The 18,433-nt window shown below is 46.8% G+C and overlaps 1 protein-coding gene across 2 annotated transcripts in view; it reads right to left on the reverse strand.

The window, feature by feature from the left end:
• Window positions 1–3,949: 3,949 nt before the first annotated feature.
• The window catches only part of ALDOA (aldolase, fructose-bisphosphate A), a 46,526-nt gene continuing 32,042 nt past the window's right edge, over window positions 3,950–18,433 (reverse strand). For both annotated transcript variants that reach the window (XM_033945306.1, XM_033945307.1), the window contains exons 8-9: window positions 5,234–5,433; window positions 3,950–4,388 (exon numbers count right to left, since the gene is read on the reverse strand). In XM_033945306.1, coding sequence (XP_033801197.1) covers window positions 4,293–4,388; window positions 5,234–5,433 — 296 coding nt within the window. In that variant the 3' untranslated portion in view covers window positions 3,950–4,292. The remainder of the gene's footprint in view (window positions 4,389–5,233; window positions 5,434–18,433) is intronic.

Below are 18,433 nucleotides of genomic sequence, written 5' to 3' on the forward strand. Positions count from 1 at the left end.
GGTATCTGTTGGCCCTGATCTTCCTCAGCTGAGCAATGAAGTGATTAAAGACTTAAGCATAGATCAAAGCTATGGGTATAGAATTGTAACTACCGTGTCTTACCTAATGATCTAGCTCTGTTAGAAATAGGACTTGGGTCACATAGCAGATGGCTCTTAGTGTTGAAAGGACTTTGTTTAGCCCCGAAGTGAGACAGGCACCTATCTAGCCTGGAGGTTCCAGCCCTCTGCTGCAGGGAACACTGAGGTTCCTGGAAGTTAGGGGTCATGGAGAACCTATCACATTGATAAAAATGAGAGTACCACGCTACAGAAAAAAGGTGATGCAATAATGGGTGGATGAGGGATTTTTTTTAAGGTGACAAATTCATTGAATGAAACTAAAGTAGATTGTGGTTCACTTTAATTAGTTTGGAAAATCTTTTTGCTGAAGAAAAAAAACAGAATTTGATGCGAGTTTCTCAAATCAATGAACTGGAGCAGATTCATCTCATACAGTCAGCAGCGGTCAGAACAATTGTTAAACACATGGTGAATCCACATTAAATCTAAAGTTTCAACAAAACTTTTCATGACAAATCTGAACTTCCCTAGCAAATCAGAACAAACTCCTCTAAAATGCAATTCTGGTGTATCTTTCATAATTAGCCCCCCCTTTTTACAAAACCACGGAAGCGTTTTTTAGTGCAGGCTAGTATGCTGAATGCTCTGCGCCACTCCCGATACTCATAGGAACTCAGTCAGGAGCAGCGCAGAGCATTCAGCACACCAGCCTGCACTAAAAACCACTTTCACGGTTTTATTTTAAAAAAGGGGGTTAAGATTGTAATCTCTTTCGAGCAGGGACAGTCTCGAGTGTTTAATGTACAGTGCTGCATGCAGCTGGTAACATTATAGTAATAATAAATAGTAGTAAGTAGTGGTACACAGATGCTGCAAGTGTGCAGGCTTGTTAGGGAGGTTACAGGGAAAGGGTTTTGGCAGATGCTCAGATCTGAAGCTTCTCAGCTGGGGGGAGGAGGGGTGCTACCTTTTTCTCTGATGTCCTGTATGGCTAGTGCACATTGCTCCCACTCCATGAGTGTTGTGGGACTCTGGCTTCGCCTCCAAGAACTTCCTCAGTCATTTGCCTTTAAAGAATTGGTTAAGGAAACAGGAAATGCCCTGCCTATCTAACCTCTGGCAGGAGAAGCCCCTGTGGCTAGGTGCCATTTTAAGGGCAGGAGTCACTTCATGACAAGCATCCAATGGTCTCAGCTGTGTTCTTTTTAAGGCTCTAACTGGATAGGGGCTTCAGGGCTCACTCAGGCTCCTGAGTGGCCCAGATGAGGGTACATGGGCCTCCCTTGGAAGGGATAAGCTGTCTCTCTTCCATCATGAGTGGGCCTGTTTTGCCATGGATCAATGGTCTAGAGGAGACATCACTTGAGCATAGCTACAGCCTATAGCTTGTCCAGGTTGTTACCCAAAACCTTCATTATATTTCCCTGTGGCTCAGAAGCAAGCAGAAGGCACTTGTACTGATTTGGGGTATGACCTCCTGGAGCAGACAGCAGGGGCTGGGGGCAGTACTCCATTTATTTCATAGTTCCTTTCAGCCTATCCAGATCTTCAAATTAATGCTTGCCTCCAAGTCTAGCACTTTTGGAAGGAGGAACCCTGTTCATTTTTGCCTTAATTTACCTAGGTAGATAATGATCTACCTCAAACTCAGAGGCTCCATGGAGGACTGCTAATGCTTTTGTCATGTGTGTGTGTGTGTGTGTGCGTGCTGGGTCGTCATTCTAGTTTCAGGCTTTGTCCTTTGCCTGGCAACCACTCCATGCACCTTTTCCAAGGTCATGAGGCAGCTCCTCTATGGTGTCTGCATGCCACCAGTTCATGCTCTGCCTGCTCTTCTTGCAAGTAGATTTATGTCACTACAGCCTTGTGGGTCAAGCTTTTGCCCTCTGCCTGTTCTCACACCCTACCCCACTTCATCAAAAGGAACCAGCCTAATGCATGCTCTTCCCCCATAAGCCCTTTCTGCTTGTGCCTACCCTTCCATTCTAAGTCTCTTAAGCAGCTTGTCATTTATAGGGGAAGACAGCAGACCCTTCCATAGGCATTCCCTTTTATTTTTTTAAATTTTGAAATGGAATGGAAGTCAAAAGGATGTTTGAAATGCATGGAGGGAGGCCAGGGTACAAGAACCTCTATAATCCTACTGTCTTGGGCCTGGTTTCTCTTTGTTACCTGATCACTAGTGCCTGTGTGGAATGCGTGATTGCTGCTGTTCTCTAGGCTGCAGATGCTGGGTTGCAATTAGTACATTAAAGCAAACTAAATATTGCATGGTTGTAAAAATAATTTCATACTGTCCTATATCACTGGTGCCTAGCTTCAGTTGTTTCTGTACTTGGAAACAGGAAGCTAGCCATTTGAAGTGACACGTTTACACAAAATTGTAATGTTAAAAAGTATGCCCTCTTCCGTAACAAAATTTGATTTCTCCTGCTCACAGATGTGCTAAACTGTTCTATGAGTTTATTTTTCAGCATGCATTTAAAAAGAAAAAAATCCAAATAGGAAGCAGTTTGCCCACCTCCCAGAAGCAGGAGAGTCACTGTTGGTCATTTGCTTCTCTATGGCTGCTGGGGGCCATACTCTCAGCAAGAGTGCTAGAATTAGAGCCTCAATCATGGGTACTGTCTGGTAGCTGCTTCCACTAAGATTCATGAAAATTAAGATCTCCTCCCCCATTATAAGCCAACCATTAATTTGAAAGGCCTAGAACCAAACTGGTGGTTGATAAATTAGTACCTCAAAAGGACCCGATAGTTCTGTACTTTGAACTGCTACCAGCAGCAGATAGAATAGTGGTAGCGGTAGCCTTGTGATTTTGATGGTAAAGCACAAGGGAGAGACTTACTCATGGTTTAATGGTTATGAAACACCTTAGGCAAACCTTCAGCCTTACACCCTTCATTTATCATTTGTGTCACTAAGGGCCGCCCCCTCCAAGCAAGATTTTCATGAATTAAACTTAATCATGATTATCCCATCCCAGAAAAAAATCCTGTAAAAGTATATAGACAGAAATCACACAATTATTAAATTTGGTTTTGTATTTACATATGTAATAAAGCAGTTTACTCATATAAATGAAGTATTCAAAAACTACCCTCTCTCCCTGCATCTTCAACTATGTGCTGATGGCTCTTTGAGTTGTCTGTCAGATCCAATTTGCTCTGCCTGCAGGTGTAGGGTTACCATATTTGTGATGGGGGAAAAAAATATAGACACAGGATCCTGACCCCACCCTCACCTACCCACATTAAGTAATGAGAACACAAAGATATGAGAACAGCCTCTCTGCAGCATACCCCCACCCCCACTAGGGCTGGCTTATAGGGAATCTGGGCCCTTCTTACCTCCTCGGCACTTCAATTTTCTGCAGTGACTTCCTGTTTCCGCATAGGTGGGACGCTGCAGAAAGAAGGCTTCCAGGACAGGTTGAAGGCACCAGGCTCACCTCACTGAGTTGTCAGCAGCCCAAAGAAAATTGAAGTACCAAGGAGATAAGGGGAGAGCCACCGGTCTCTCATAGGACAGCTTGGAGAATTTGGGGAATTTTAAAAAACCCGTCTGGACACCTGGACAGTCCTTTAAAAAGAGGACAGGTCCAGATTTTCCAAACATTTGGAAACCCTATGTAGATGCCACCCTAGGAAATTACCTAGTTTGCCAAGAGTTGAGCTGGCCCTTTTCAAAGCATCAATTTCTAACAGTTACCCAGTCTCCCTCAAATATTGGAGGTTTGTTAATATCTATATACTGTGACATGAGAGAAAGGGTTTTCATCGTCTCAATCTTGCCCTATCTCTTTCAAAATTCCCAAGGGCATTATGGAAAAAGGGGGGGACAAGCCAGTTCAAATAGTAAAAAAAAAGAAGTCACACCAGCCAGCTCAAATATATATGTTTTTATTACTGTTATTGGAGATATATTTTCAAATAGTTAACACCACGAGGGTGTGACCCAGTGTCTGCATTACCAGAGGCAAGGAACAAGATGGAGGAAATGGACACATGAGAAAACAAGGGAAAAGTAAACACAGGTGAAGTATTTGGTAAATAGTGCCAAGCGTAGCTCTGCTGGAAAGAGCTGGGGATATCACTGCTTTGTTGAGTACTGAACAAATGGGGGGGGGGGAAGAGAGAGGTGGTGAAATGGAAAAGACATTTAACAGTATAACACACACACATTTACACATTAGGCGCAGAGGAAAAGATAGCATAGAGAGGGATGATTTAGTAGGCATGGTTGGAAATAAAGAGGGATTCTCCAGCCGCAGCTCCAGCATGTCCACTGGGAACGTACTTGCCCTGGGCAGCCTGGCTGTTAGCCTGAGGAGAGCAAAAACGGAGACATTATACAGAGCTAGAAACATCTCATAACCCAGAACCACTTACACTCCAACCTGTTCCTACCTCCAACCCAAACAATACGCAGTTATTCCTCATCCTAGCATCATGCAATAAAAAGGTGCATGTGGTGCATTTCTCTTGCCCCATTCCTATGCACACTAGCTTTAAGCTTCTCCCTCCAACACCCCTCTACATTACATTCAATGGTACTTTAGAAAGAGGAAGGGAAAAAGAAAGTACACTGCATTTTTCTTCTGAGCCAGCAGTTTTCTCCTGTACCTTTTTGTTTACAACTCAGTTCTGAGGCTACATTTTTATACATTATAGTTTGATAGCTAGCACAGCAGGCTAAGAATGAGGGAAGTCAGGGTTCAAATCCTACTACCACTCTCTGATATCTTGGGTAATTCTCTTAACCCTCCCTTGCCTCAGGTACAGATTTAAACTGTAACCCTTACAGGGACAGGAAAATACCTACTGTACCTGAATGTAATTCAGCTTGAGCTATAACTGCAAAGGCATGAGCTAAATACAAAATCCCTTCCTTTTAGCACAGCCATTATAGACTAGTTCTGTAATTTATTAGCACGAGCCATGGTTCCTTTCTGGAACCCAGCACAAGAATGTCTTTGAGCGAGCCAGCCAGCAGCCATCACTATTGGTATGATGGCTGCAACACCCCTCCCCCAAAAGGCATCATATAAGCATTCCTGCAACAGTAACACAGATCTGGCTTGCATATCAAAACTGGCACCTTAAAAGCACTGCTGTTAATACAGTGAGCTGGCTACCCAATTGTCCCCCAGTTCTTTCATATCACATACCAGTGCACGCTTTGTGTACTCCTCTTGTGCAGCTTTAACATTCTCTTTCTTGCCTCCCCAAATCTTGAGAGCAGAGGCCTGCAGGGCACGGCCAAAGGAAAAGGTAAGAGGCCAAGGCTTGGGCAGAGGGCATTTGTTTATGGCATTCAGATGGATTGTGGCCTCCTCCTCACTCTGGCCTCCAGATAGAAAGGTGATTCCTAAGAGCAAAGAACAGAAAAGAGATGAGTCAAACATTATATACTACTCAATTCGGACAGAACATTCAGTAGCGTAGTAAAGGGGGGGGGGCAAACCACCCTGGGCACCGACTTGGCAGGGGTAACGGCACCTCCCGTCTTCAACCTCCTGCTCATCCCCATTGCCCTGAAGTCACTGCACTCCCCATACCTCTTTACAACTTCATCAGCAGTGAGTAAGCTGTCCTATGCGCTGCTTGCACCAGCCTTGTCTCTCCTTTGACATCACTTCCTGTGCATGGGATCAGGAAATGATATCAGAAGGAAGCCTCAGCCAGTGGCTCTTCCAGCCTGCTCGCTGCCGGTGAAAATGGGAAACAGATATGAAGAGAGGGCACTGTTAATTTTGAAGCAGCGGTGGGGAGGGGGGCAGTGGAGAAGGGCTCACAGGGCAGTGATGCTGGGCACCTCCACCCCTTGACCACTGAACAGAGTCCCTCTGTAATCAGAATAGTGATGCAGGCTAAGGAGTATGTTTAATATAAAAGTAATTGATTTCATAGAGGATCTGTGCATTATTAAGTGCAGTCCTTGCCTCCACCTCCTAAAGGCTGTCCTCCCATTAAACCAATCCTCAGATCAGACAGTAACCTCCCCCTTCTCTTCTAGGCTTCTGGCTCAAGTGGAACCAGTGTAGGGATCCGATATCATCCATTGTTGGGTTTTCCTCTTCTATATTCCTTTCCACCTTACTTAGTTCAGTCATTGCTGCAACCTTACCAGAAAGGTTTCACGCATCAGAGCTTCTCCCAAAAACCTTACAATCGTAGGCACTAAATTCAACAGTGTCACCATTGTGCAGTGATTAGAATGCCTGTGAAAGCAATGTTACTTACCGTAACAGTTGTTATCCAGGGACAGCAGGCACTATTCTCACTAATGGGTGACGTGATCCAACGGAACCCCGATGCGGACGCTTCTTTGAAGAAAACTCAAAGTTTCGAGTCGCCTGCACCGCGCATGCACGAGTGCCTTCCTGCCTGATGCACCGGGCGTGACTCCTCAGTTCAGCTAGCTAGCAGAGAAGCCAACCCAGGGGAGGTGGATGGGACATGAGAATAGCTGCCTACTGTCCCTGGATAACAACTGTTACGGTAAGTAACCGCTTTATCCCAGGACAAGCAGGCAGGTATTCTCACTAATTGGTGACCTCCAAGCTAACCAGAATGGGATGGTGGGAGAGTTGGCAACTTAGGAAAATAAATTTTGCAGTACTGTTTGGCCAAACTGTCCATCCCGTCTGGAGAAGGTATCCAGACAATAGTGTGAGGTGAAGGTATGAACCGAGGACCAGGTGGCAGCTTTACAAATCTCCTCAATCGGTGTTGATCTGAGAAAGGCTACAGAAGCTGCCATCGTTCTGACCTTGTGGGCTGTGATTTTTCTGTCAAGGAGTAATTCAGCCTGGGCATAGCAGAATGAGATGCAAGCCGCCATCCAGTTGGAGATGGTGCGCTTGGAAACAGGGCGTCTCAACTTGTTCAGATCAAATGAGATGAAAAGTTGAGGAGCAGATCTGTGAGGTTTGGTGCGTTCTAGGTAGAAAGCCAAAGCACGCTTACAGTCCAGAGTATGAAGAGCAGATTCTCCAGAGTGAGAGTGTGGCTTCAGAAAGAACACTGGCAGGACGATGGATTGGTTGAGATGAAATTCTGAGACAACCTTAGGAAGGAATTTTGGGTGTGTGCGGAGAACCACCTTGTCATGATGGAATACTGTAAAAGGTGGGTCCGCAACCAAGGCTTGTAGCTCACTGACGCTTCGGGCAGAAGTGAGGCCAATGAGAAACACCACATTCCAAGTGAGATACTTCAGGTGAGCCTTGTGAAGAGGTTCAAATGGAGGTTTCATAAGCTGAGAAAGAACCACATTGAGGTCCTTAATCACCGGAGGCAGTCTGAGGGGAGCATTGATATGGAAGAGTCCTTTCATGAATCTGTAAACCACCGGATGAGCAGAGAGAGGTTTCCCTTGAAGAGGCTGATGGAAAGCAGCAATTGCACCAAGATGGACTCGTATCGATGTAGACTTGAGACCAGAATGAGAGAGATGCAAAAGATAATCCAAAACTGAAGACAAGGAGGGGTGTTGTGGCTCATGATGATGAGAAAAACACCAAGCAGAAAATCTAGTCCACTTTTGGTGGTAGCATTGTCTAGTAGCGGGCTTCCTTGAAGCTTCCAGGACGTCTCTCACAGGTTGAGAAAACTGTTGAGAGGAACCAAGCTGTCAGGTGTAGAGACTGCAGGTTGGGGTGAAGCAGAGATGGAAAGACTGGTAGAAGGTATAGCTCCCTGCTGCTGAGTTGAAGTAGAAGGGAGTACCAAGGTTGTCTGGGCCTCCATGGAGCAATCAGGATCATGGTGGCATGGTCTGACTTCAGCTTGACTAGAGTCTTTTGGATGAGAGGAAATGGAGGAAACGCATATAGAAAGCGATTCGTCCAGTCCAGGAGGAATGCATCTGCCTCGAGGCGCTGAGGGGTGTAGATCCTGGAGCAGAAGTGAGGCAGTTTGAAGTTGTGGGGGGCTGCAAAGAGGTCTATCTGAGGCATTCCCCATAGAGAAGATATGATGCAGGGGCGTGGAGTTGAGGGTCCACTCGTGAGGTTGCAGAAGATGGCTCAGGCTGTCTAAGGCATTGTCCGCCCCCTGAATGTAGACCGTTCTGAGGAAGGTGTTGTTGTGAGTCGCCCAATCCCACACCTTCAGAGCTTCCTGGCAGAGGGAGGCAGATCCCGTGCCTCCCTGCTTGTTCATGTAGTACATGGTGACCTGGTTGTCTGTGCGAATGAGGACAACCTGGTCGCGAAGGAGATGTTGAAAGGTCTGGAGAGCGTTGAAGATCGCCCTGAGTTCCAAGTTTCCAAGTTTATTATATAGTTTGATTAATCGCCTAATCTACATTCTAGGCCACATGTGTCAAACACAAGGCCCGCGGGCCAAATCCGGCCCGCCAGGCCTTGCAATGTGGCCCGCACCGCGCTGTCATCACTGTACGCCGCTGCGTTCCATCACAATGACACGCGGTGACATAGGAGGCTTGTGATCTCGCCGGCCGTACTTGCTATCTATCTCCCCCCATCGACCGCCCCCCCCCCCCAAGAACCTCCGACCACCCCCCCAGCCGACCCGCGACCCCCCTGGCCAACCCCCACGACACCCCCACCCCCCTTCCCCGTACCTTTCTGTACTTGGCCGGACAGACGGGAGCCAAACCCGCCTGTCCGGCAGGCAGCCAATGACGGAATGAGGCCGGATTGGCCCATCCGTCTCAAAGCTCCGCCTACTGGTGGGGCCTAAGGCACCTGGGCCAATCAGAATAGACCCGGGAGCCTTAGGTCCCACCAGTAGGCGGAGCTTTGAGACGGATGGGCCAATCCGGCCTCATTCCGTCGTTGGCTGCCTGCTGGACAGGCGGGTATGGCTCCGGTCTGTCCGGCCAACTACAGAAAGGTACGGGGAAGGGGGGTGGGGGTGTCGTGGGGGTCAGACAGGGGGGTCGGAGGTTCTTGGGGGGGCGGTCGATGGGGGGAGGGGGGTTTGCGTCGAGGGCAGGAGGGCCTGGGATCCCTCCTGCCCGTAATGTAGTGCGGGGTGGGGGTAGGGGGTCGCCGTGGTCAGGAGGGTTTGGGCTCCCTCCTGGCCCGAACAACTAGCGGGGGGGGGGGTCGCCAGAGCCAGGAGGACTTGGGCTCCCTCCTGGCCCGATATTGTCGGGGAATCGGCGGGGCAAGAGGGCTTGGGCTCCTTTTTGCCCCGATCGTGTCGGGGAGTCGGGGGGGCAAGAGGGCTTGAGCTCCCTCTTGCCCCGATCGTGTTGGGAGTCGGCGGTCCTTCGGGGTGGGGGTGCAGGTGCGTGCGAGCGGTCCTGCTTGGGGTGAATCGGACGTCGGGGGGGGGGGGGGAACTATGTAAAAAAAATACACAGCAGAAGCTGCCAGTTCCTGGCATAAAGTGTAGGCATAAAAATCGCAACAGAATCTGCTATCTGTACCCAGCCAGGCATTTATTGACTGACTTTTTCATTCTAACGCAGATTTCCAATAAACTACATCTTTTACTGCCAATATTGATCCCAAAATGTCCAGGAAAAGAAAAGTTGACGGTGAAGGCAGACAATTTAATGACAAATGGGAAAATGAATACATGTTTGTGCTTAGTGAGGGCAAACCAGTGTGTATATTGTGTTATGAGACAGTGTCGGTGATGAAAGAGTACAATATACGTCGTTATTTTGACACCAAACATAATGTTAAGTATGGCAAATATACTTTGGAAGAAAAGCATAAAATTGTTAAAGAACTAAAAGGCAAACTACAATCACAGCAGCAAATGTTTACAAAGGCTACAGCGAAAAATGATGCTGCAGTGAAAGCAAGCTTTATAGTGGCTGAAGAAATTGCCCGTACTTCAAGGTGTTTTTCAGAGGGTGCCTTTTTGAAGCAATGCATGCTAAAAGTGTGTGAGAAAGTATGCCCAGACCAGATACAGAGTTTTCAAACTGTCAGTTTGTCAAGAAACACCATTGCAGACAGAGTTCAAGAACTCTCAGGAAATCTATCATCACAGCTGGCCGAACAGGCATGCAGTTATCTCGCTTTTTCACTGGCTATCGATGAAAGCACAGACAACACTGATACAGCGCAGCTGTCCATCTTTATACGTGCTACGAAGACCGACCTCTGTCACTGAGGAACTTTTGGATGTAGCTGCCATGCATGGGACGACGACTGGTAGAGATATATTTGAGGCTGTGGAGAAATCTATAAATAATTTTAAATTACCCTGGGAAAAGTTGGTGGGGCTAACTACCGATGGCGCACCTTCAATGTGCGGAGAAAAGAAAGGCTTGGTTGGACTAATGAAGGAAAGAATGCAAAAAAGTCACTGCCACACACCCTTGATTACTTATCATTGCATTATCCACCAAGAGGCTATGTGTGGAAAAGTTCTGGACATGAATGACATAATGACCACAGTCATTAAAACTATTAACTTTATAAGGGCACGTGGCCTGAATCATCGCCAGTTCCAGCAGTTTTTACAGGAGGTGGGTTTAGAGCATGGAGACGTGCCATACCACACAGAAGTAAGATGGCTGAGCAAGAGCGCAGTCCTCAAAAGATTTTTTGAGCTCAGAGAACAAATTGCTCTTTTCATGGAAAGTAAAGGAAAGCCCTTGCCTGAACTGTCGGATCCCGCCTGGCTATGTGATTTTGCTATGATGTGTGACATATGCGAGCATCTCGCCCAACTGAATCTGAAGCTGCAGAGACGCAAACAAGTCATCACGAAGATGTCTGACATGATCACAGCATTCCAGCGTAAACTTCAACTATGGAAGTCCCAACTGGAACAGGACAATCTTGCCCACTTTCCCGTTTGTTTGAGTATCTCAACCACTATTTCTGGTACTTTTCCTTGCAGTCGGCTGGCTACCAAAGTTAGCCGTTTACTAAGTGAATTTGAGCGGCGCTTCTCTGACTTTAGAACACAGCACTCAGGCTTTGACATCTTTGCCAATCCTTTTACAGTTGATGTCAACAATGTGCCCCATCACCTTCAGATGGAGATAATCGAGCTTCAGTCTGACAGTGGCCTGAAATCAAGGTTTCAGGATGTTGAAATTGAGGACTTCTACCCTCTACTGCCCCCTGACTCAATGCCAGAGCTCCGACTTCATGCTGCCCGTATTCTATCCATGTTCGGGAGCACCTATCTTTGTGAACAGATGTTTTCAATAATGAATCTGAACAAAAACAAGCACAGATCACGCATTACCGATGACAACCTCCATGCTGTTTTGCGGGTTGCTACAGCCCAAGAAATAAAACCGAACATTGACTCATTGTTACGGGGAAAACAGTGTCAGACATCTAGCCAGAAAACAAAACAATGAGCATTTTAGGTTCATTCCAATATTACTATTTTGCTTGATACCAATATTACTGTTTTGCTTGATAGCATGTGAGTTGGTTAACAGCACTGTTAAGGAAAAGATTGTTCCACTCATTTTAAATTCACATTTCTGGTTAACATTGTCAGTTTATGACTGTTCAGTAAACCATTCGGCCTGCGATTTAGGCTGGATTTTAGATTTTGGCCCCTTCTCTGATTGAGTTCGACACCCCTGTTCTAGGCGATATACAAAATATTTACAAATATCTAAAAACATAGGTAAATTATTACATAGACATACAGTGTTTCAAAAACAAAACAAAAAAAATAAAAATTCATAAATACAATATAGAAACAACAGGAAGATTATTTAAAGGTTACAATCTGTATTAAATTTAATATATAAAGGTAAAAACATAGGGAGGGAAGACAAACATGAAAAAAAAGAAATATAAGATAAAGATGGATTGAAGGATCATTTATTCACTAAAAGCATCATTAAAAAGGAAACTTTTAAGCTTAGTCTTAAATTTGTCTAAATTCTTTTCTTCTCTTATATAGAGTGGGAGATCATTCCAAGACTGAGGAGCAGTCACTGAAAAAATAGTATGACGCCTTGTATTAATGACTCTCAGTGAGGGAATGGCCAATAAATGTTGATCCTGAGATCTCAGTGTTCTGGAAGTAGTATAAGGAATTAAAACTCTAAAAATAAAGGCGGGGGTTTGAAATATTAATGATTTAAAAGTGAGTAAACATATTTTAAATAAAATGCGATGTGCAACGGGTAACCAGTGTGCCTCCTTGAGTAAGGGTGAAACATGGTCGAATTTTCTAGCTTTGTGAATTATTTTGATAGAGGCGTTCTGAATAATTTGAAGACGTCTGATTTCTTTTTGCGGCAAGCCTTTAAATAAGGCATTACAATAATCAATTTTGGAGATGACTAGAGAATGTATTAGAATATTCAGGGATTTTGCACATAAAAATTTGGCGACGGAACGAATTTGGCGCAGTCTGAAAAAAGTAGATTTAACCACTTGGCTTATATGATCGTGATATGATAATTTATTGTCAAATATTATTCCTAAGATCTTAATGTTTTGGGTTATCTGTAATGGAGTGCCTTTAATAGAAATTGGAATAAGCGGTGTGCTACAGTCCTTCCATGGAAAGAGCATCACGTTGGTTTTATGAATATTTAAGGCTAGTTTATTAGCATCTAGCCAACGATGAATTTGATCCAGTTTGTCATTTATTGCTACTATTTCCTGTGTATTATTGGGATCTATTGGATGTAATAATTGTATATCGTAGGCGAATACCGAAAATCCAATGGATTGACATAAAGTCATAAGAGTAGCGAGGAAGATGTTAAATAAAATAGGAGAAAGTATCGATCCTTGAGGGATACCATAGGATAATGAGAAACTGTTTGAGGTCATATTATTAAAGAAGACATTGGAGGAACGGTTTTCAAAGTAAGATTTGAACCAGCGCAGGACTTGATCAGTCACACCAACGGACTGAAGCCTATTTATTAAAAGGGTATGGTCGATGGTATCAAAGGCGGAGGACAGATCAAGAGAAATCAGTATGACCGAAGAGTGGTGATCTAAATGGTAAAGTATAGTTGTAGTCATACCAATCAAGAGTGATTTTGTCTGAATCCAGTTTGATTAGGATGTAATATGTTAGTTTTTTCTATGTATTCCGATATTTGATTATACACAATTTTTTCCGTTATTTTTGCTAAATATGGGATATTGGCGATTGGCCTGTAGTTCAATTTTATATCAGAACCGATTTTTTGATCCTTAAGAACTAGGCGTATAGTAGATTTTTTCCAAGCTAATGGCACAATACTTTGTTGTAAACAAATGTTGATTAAAGTGTGTATATAGGGGCCAAAGATAGAAAAATATTTTTTGATGATAATAGGAGGAATGGATTCCGTAAAGGATCCTTTAGGGTTAACAGATTTAATGATTGATTCTAAATCTTTGAGGCTAGGAAGATTAAATTGAGAACATTTCGAAGTTAATAATGAAATCTTATCATGATCCAATGTAGTAATGGATTGTTGTTTTGTTGTAAAAATTTTCCTGATATTATTGACTTTCTCGACGAAGCAATCTGCTAACTATTGTGCGGTTGGAAGGGGTTTTGGATCATAAGGCAGGTTTTTAGATTGATGATTAATGGATTTTAAAATACTATATAGCATGGATGTATTTTTAGCCTGTATAATTTGTCTAGAATAGTATGCTGATTTTGCTTGAATTATTTTTTCTTTGTAATATGTTGCCTGTTCCAGGAGATTGATGTGGCACTGGCAGTCCGTGCTGGTCCAGTAACCCTGGGTGCGTAGGCCGACTAGGCATAAGTTGACGAGTCAGTCGTGAGGACTTTCTGGTGGTGGGGGGTGTGGAATAACAAGCCTCTGGATAGATTGGAGGAGAGCATCCACCAGCAAAGAGACTGTTGTAGAACAGGAGTGATACGGATGAGGTGAGTCAGAGGGTCAGACGTCTGAGACCACTGGGACACTAGAGTCCATTGGGGAATCCTGAGGTGAAGTCTGGCAAGCGGAATCACGTGAACTGTAGAGGCCATGTGGCCTAGAAGGACCATCATTTGTCTCGCTGAGATGGACGTGCGAGGGGACACTGAGTGGCAGAGATGAAGGAGAGCGTCCCTGCGTGGGGGCGGGAGGAACGCTCTGAGTTGGGTAGTATCCAGAATCGCTCCAATGAAGGGAAGAGTCTGGGACGGTTGTAGGTGGGATTTGGGGAAGTTGATCTCGAATCCTAGATGTTGCAGTAACCAAATTGTCTTCTGGATCGCGAGAGCGGCTCCCTGAGATGTGGAATCCTTGATGAGCCAATCGTCCAGGTAAGGAAGCACCTGGAGGCCCTGGCTCCCGAGTGCTGCGGTCACCACAACCAGGCATTTGGTGAAGACTCTGAGTGACGAAGACAGGCCGAAGGGTAGCACTCGGTATTGGAGGTGAAGGTGTCCCACCCTGAATCTGAAATATTGACGGGAGGCTGGATGAATTGGAATGCGAGTGTAGGCCTCCTTGAGATCCAGTGAGCATAACCAGTCGTTCTGCTCAAGAAGGGGGGTAGAGTGATGCCAGGGTCAGCATGTGAAACTTTTCTTTGACCAGATATTTGTTGAGTACCCTGAGGTCCAAGATGGGTCGCAGGTCGCCCGTCTTCTTTGGAACAAGGAAGTATCGGGAGTAAAACCCCTTGTTCTGTTGGTCCTGGGGGACCGGTTCGACAGCCCCCAGCTGTAACGAGGCCTGAGCTTCTTGAAGGGCTGTCTGGGTCAAGTTGGAAGGATACTCTCTTGGAGGGTGCTCCGGAGGAGCTTGGTGGAACTGAAGGGAGTATCCTTCTTTTATGATGGAGAGAACCCAGAGGTCTGTGGCGATAGTCGTCCATCGGTGGTAGAAATGAAGGAGGCGGCCGCCGATGGGTAGATTTACAGAGAAAGGGAGGACGATGGAGGAAATGTCCTCTTTGAGACAGTCAAAAGGACTGGGGGGCCTTAGGTGCAGCCGGTGGCTAAGGCTTATGCTGGTGTTTCTGCAGTTGCTATTTCTTCACAGGCTGTCTGCTGGGGGGAGCCTGTTTTGGAGGGTAGCGCCACTGGTATACCAACGGCGGGCGAGGCTGGCAAGGAGGAGCAGGCCTGGGCTTTGGACGTAGGATGGACTGGAAGGATTGTTCATGGTCCGATAGCTTCTTGGTCACCGCCTCGATGGATTCGTCGAAGAGGTTGGTGCCAACGCAGGGAACGTTTGCGAGCCTGTCCTGGAGGTTGGGATCCATGTCGATGGTCCTCAGCCATGCCAGCTGGTGCATGGCCACTGAGCACGCTGTTGCCCGAGCCGCGAGCTCAAAGGCGTCGTACGAGGACTGCATCAACTGTACCCGGAGCTGGGATAGCGAGGCCAGAGCTTCTTGGTACTCAAAGTGTGCCCTCATGTCCACGTAGGACATAAACTTCTGGAATACCGATAGGAGGAACTCCAAGTATGTTGTGAAGTGGAAGTTGTAGTTCAGGACTCTCGAGGCCATCATGGAGTTCTGGTACACTCTCCTGCCGAATCGGTCCATGGTTTTTCCTTCTCTGCCAGGCGGGACGGCGGCATAGACCTGGGAGGGATGGGATCGCTTCAATGATGACTCCACCAACAGGGACTGGTGAGAGAGTTGAGAGCCGTCGAACCCTTTGCGATGGACCGTGCGGTACCTGGTGTCCAGTTTACTCGGGACAGCAGGGATGGAGTAAGGTGTCTCGAGGCATCGAGCGAAGGTCTGGTCCAGAAGCTTGTGCAATGGAAGCTTAAGGGACTCAGCAGGTGGTTGAGGGAGGCACATAGTCTCCAGGTATTCCTTTGAGAATTTGGAACCCGTGTCCAATGGTATGTCCATGTCCTCAGCCATCTGTCGGAGGAATGAGGAGAATGACAGTTGGACTGCCGTAGCCTGGCTCCGTGATGGGCTCGATGAGGTCGAGGCTTCCGGGTCCGCTGGGGACAGGGATCGAGATTGGTGAGGAAGATCCCATTGTGTCCTCAAGTTCTGGCATCGGTGGAGATGAGTAGTCCAGGTATGCCTGTTTCCGTCGAGGCGAGGCGTGCCTGGAAGAATGTCTTGAGGAATGCCTCGATCGGTGTCGAGAGGTTGGCCTCGATGGATGGGGTGAGGCAGGCTTGGGGCTGGAAGCGGTCGATCGAAGCAGGGGTTGCTGCCGTAGAGGCTCGAACCCCGTCGGGGTGATCGGTTCCAACGGAGGCACTCGCAAAGACTCTGCTCCTTGCATCGAGTGTATCGGTTCCAAAGGTGGCATGGGCAAAGACTCTGCTCCTTGCAATGCATGCATTGTTGCCAGACCAGACACTCGCAGAGACTCTACTCCCTGTTGAGAGTGTGTTCCCCACTGAGGCACTGGAGGCGGCTCGACCTCGCGGGAGGCCTCCGCGTGCCCAGGCTGGATTTGGGAGAGAAGCTGAGGCCCCATAATGGTAAAGAGCTCAATGAAGTGCTTCTGTAGCATGGTCTGGAATGAGGCTGGCAAGGATGGATCCACATCTGAAATGGGACCACCTGCACGGGCCTCGCGTTCCCTCGGAACAGCGTGTGAGTGCTTGGACTTCGAGGCCTTGGGCACTTTCAACACGACTGGGGGAATGAGCTGCTGGGCTACCTGACCTGAGGAGGTTGAGGAAGGCATTGCAGCAGGCGCTGGAGTCTGAGCCGGAACAAACGAGGCGGGCTTGATGAGACTCAGCGCCGCAGAGGTGGAAGACTGTGGGGCTGCGGATCAGCTTCTTTGACTGGGTGACAAGAAAGTTGGACTTGGGAGAGTCTTTGGACGTCGTGTACCTGGACTTCAGTAAAGCTTTTGACAGTGTCCCACACCGCAGGCTGCTAAGCAGGATGGAATCGATGGGGTTAGGAGAGACACTAACTGCATGGGTCAATGATTGGCTGAGTGGCAGACTTCAGAGGGTGGTGGTTAATGGTACCCTCTCTAAAACATCGGAGGTGACCAGTGTAGTGCCGCAGAGCTTGGTCCTGGGTCCACTCCTTTTCAACATATTCATAGGGGATCTGACTCAAGGGCTTCTTGGTAAAATAACACTATTCGCCGATGACGCCAAACTATATAATATAGTAAGTGAATGCAGTTTACAGAATTATATGGCGCAGGATCTGCTTACATTGGAAAGTTGGTCCTCAACCTGGCAGCTAGGCTTCAATGCTAAGAAATGTAAGGTCATGCACCTCGGAAGCGGAAATCCATGCAGGACGTACTTCTTGAACGGAGAAACTTTAACTAGGACTTCAGTAGAACGAGATTTAGGAGTAATCATCAGTGCAGACATGAAAACTGCCAATCAAGTGGAGAAGGCTTCATCTAAGGCAAGGCAGATATTGGGTTGTATCAATAGAAGTTTCGTCAGCCGAAAGCCTGAAGTCATAATGCCGTTGTACAGGGCCATGGTGAGACCTCATCTGGAGTACTGTGTGCAATTCTGGAGGCCACATTACAGTAAAGATGTGCGCAGAATTGAATCGGTTCAGCGGACGGCCACCAGGATGATCTCGGGGCTCAAGGGTCTCTTGTATGAAGAGAGACTGAACAAATTGCAGCTCTACACTCTCGAGGAACATAGGAAGAGGGGAGACATGATCGAAACATTTAAGTACCTCACAGGATGTGTCGAAGTGGAAGATGATATTTCCTTTCTCAAGGGACCCTCGGCCACAAGAGGGCACCCGCTCAACCTCGGGGGCGGAAAATTTCATGGCGACACCATAAAAGTATTTCTTCACAGAGAGAGTGGTTGATCATTGGAACAAGCTTCCAGTGCAGGTGATCGAGACAGACAAGTGCCAGACTTTAAGAATAAATGGGATACCCATGTGGGATCCCTACGAGGGTCAAGATAAGAAAATTGGGTCATTAGGGCAAAGACAGGGGGTGGGTAAGCAGAGTGGGCAGACTTGATGGGCTGTAGCCCTTTTCTGCCGTCATCTTCTATGTTTCTATGAAGGACCCTTTGAGGTCGACGGCTCCGTCGAGGTCTCCATGAAGAACGATTCCCACAGGACGCAACGGCGCTTGAAAGCATGTGCGGTGAGTGTGGAGGAAGGCCGGCACGATTTCGGGATGTGTTAAGGCCCGAGACACCGAACACAGTGTCGATGATGGTCCGTTAGTGAAATCGCGCGCTGGCACTTGTCACACTTTTTAAAACCGGTGATAGGCCGGGACATAGGCCGAAAAAGCTCCACCGCAAGATCGAAGCTGTGGGGATGCGGCCACGTGGCCTGCCCGGTCGAACGGTACGAAGAAATTTTTTTTTTTTTTTAAACAATAAAACACGATGAAAATCAGCGATTACAATCAATTAAAATCAAAACCAGGACTTAGAAGGCACAAGCGAAGGAACTTTGCGCAGAGAGTCGAAGATGGACTTCTCGGCTCCGCAGAAAAGTAAGAACTGAGGAGTCACGCCCGGTGCATTGGGCGGGAAG

Source organism: Geotrypetes seraphini, chromosome 5 (assembly GCF_902459505.1).
Source record: "Geotrypetes seraphini chromosome 5, aGeoSer1.1, whole genome shotgun sequence".
Classification (NCBI taxonomy): Eukaryota; Metazoa; Chordata; class Amphibia; order Gymnophiona; family Dermophiidae; genus Geotrypetes; species Geotrypetes seraphini.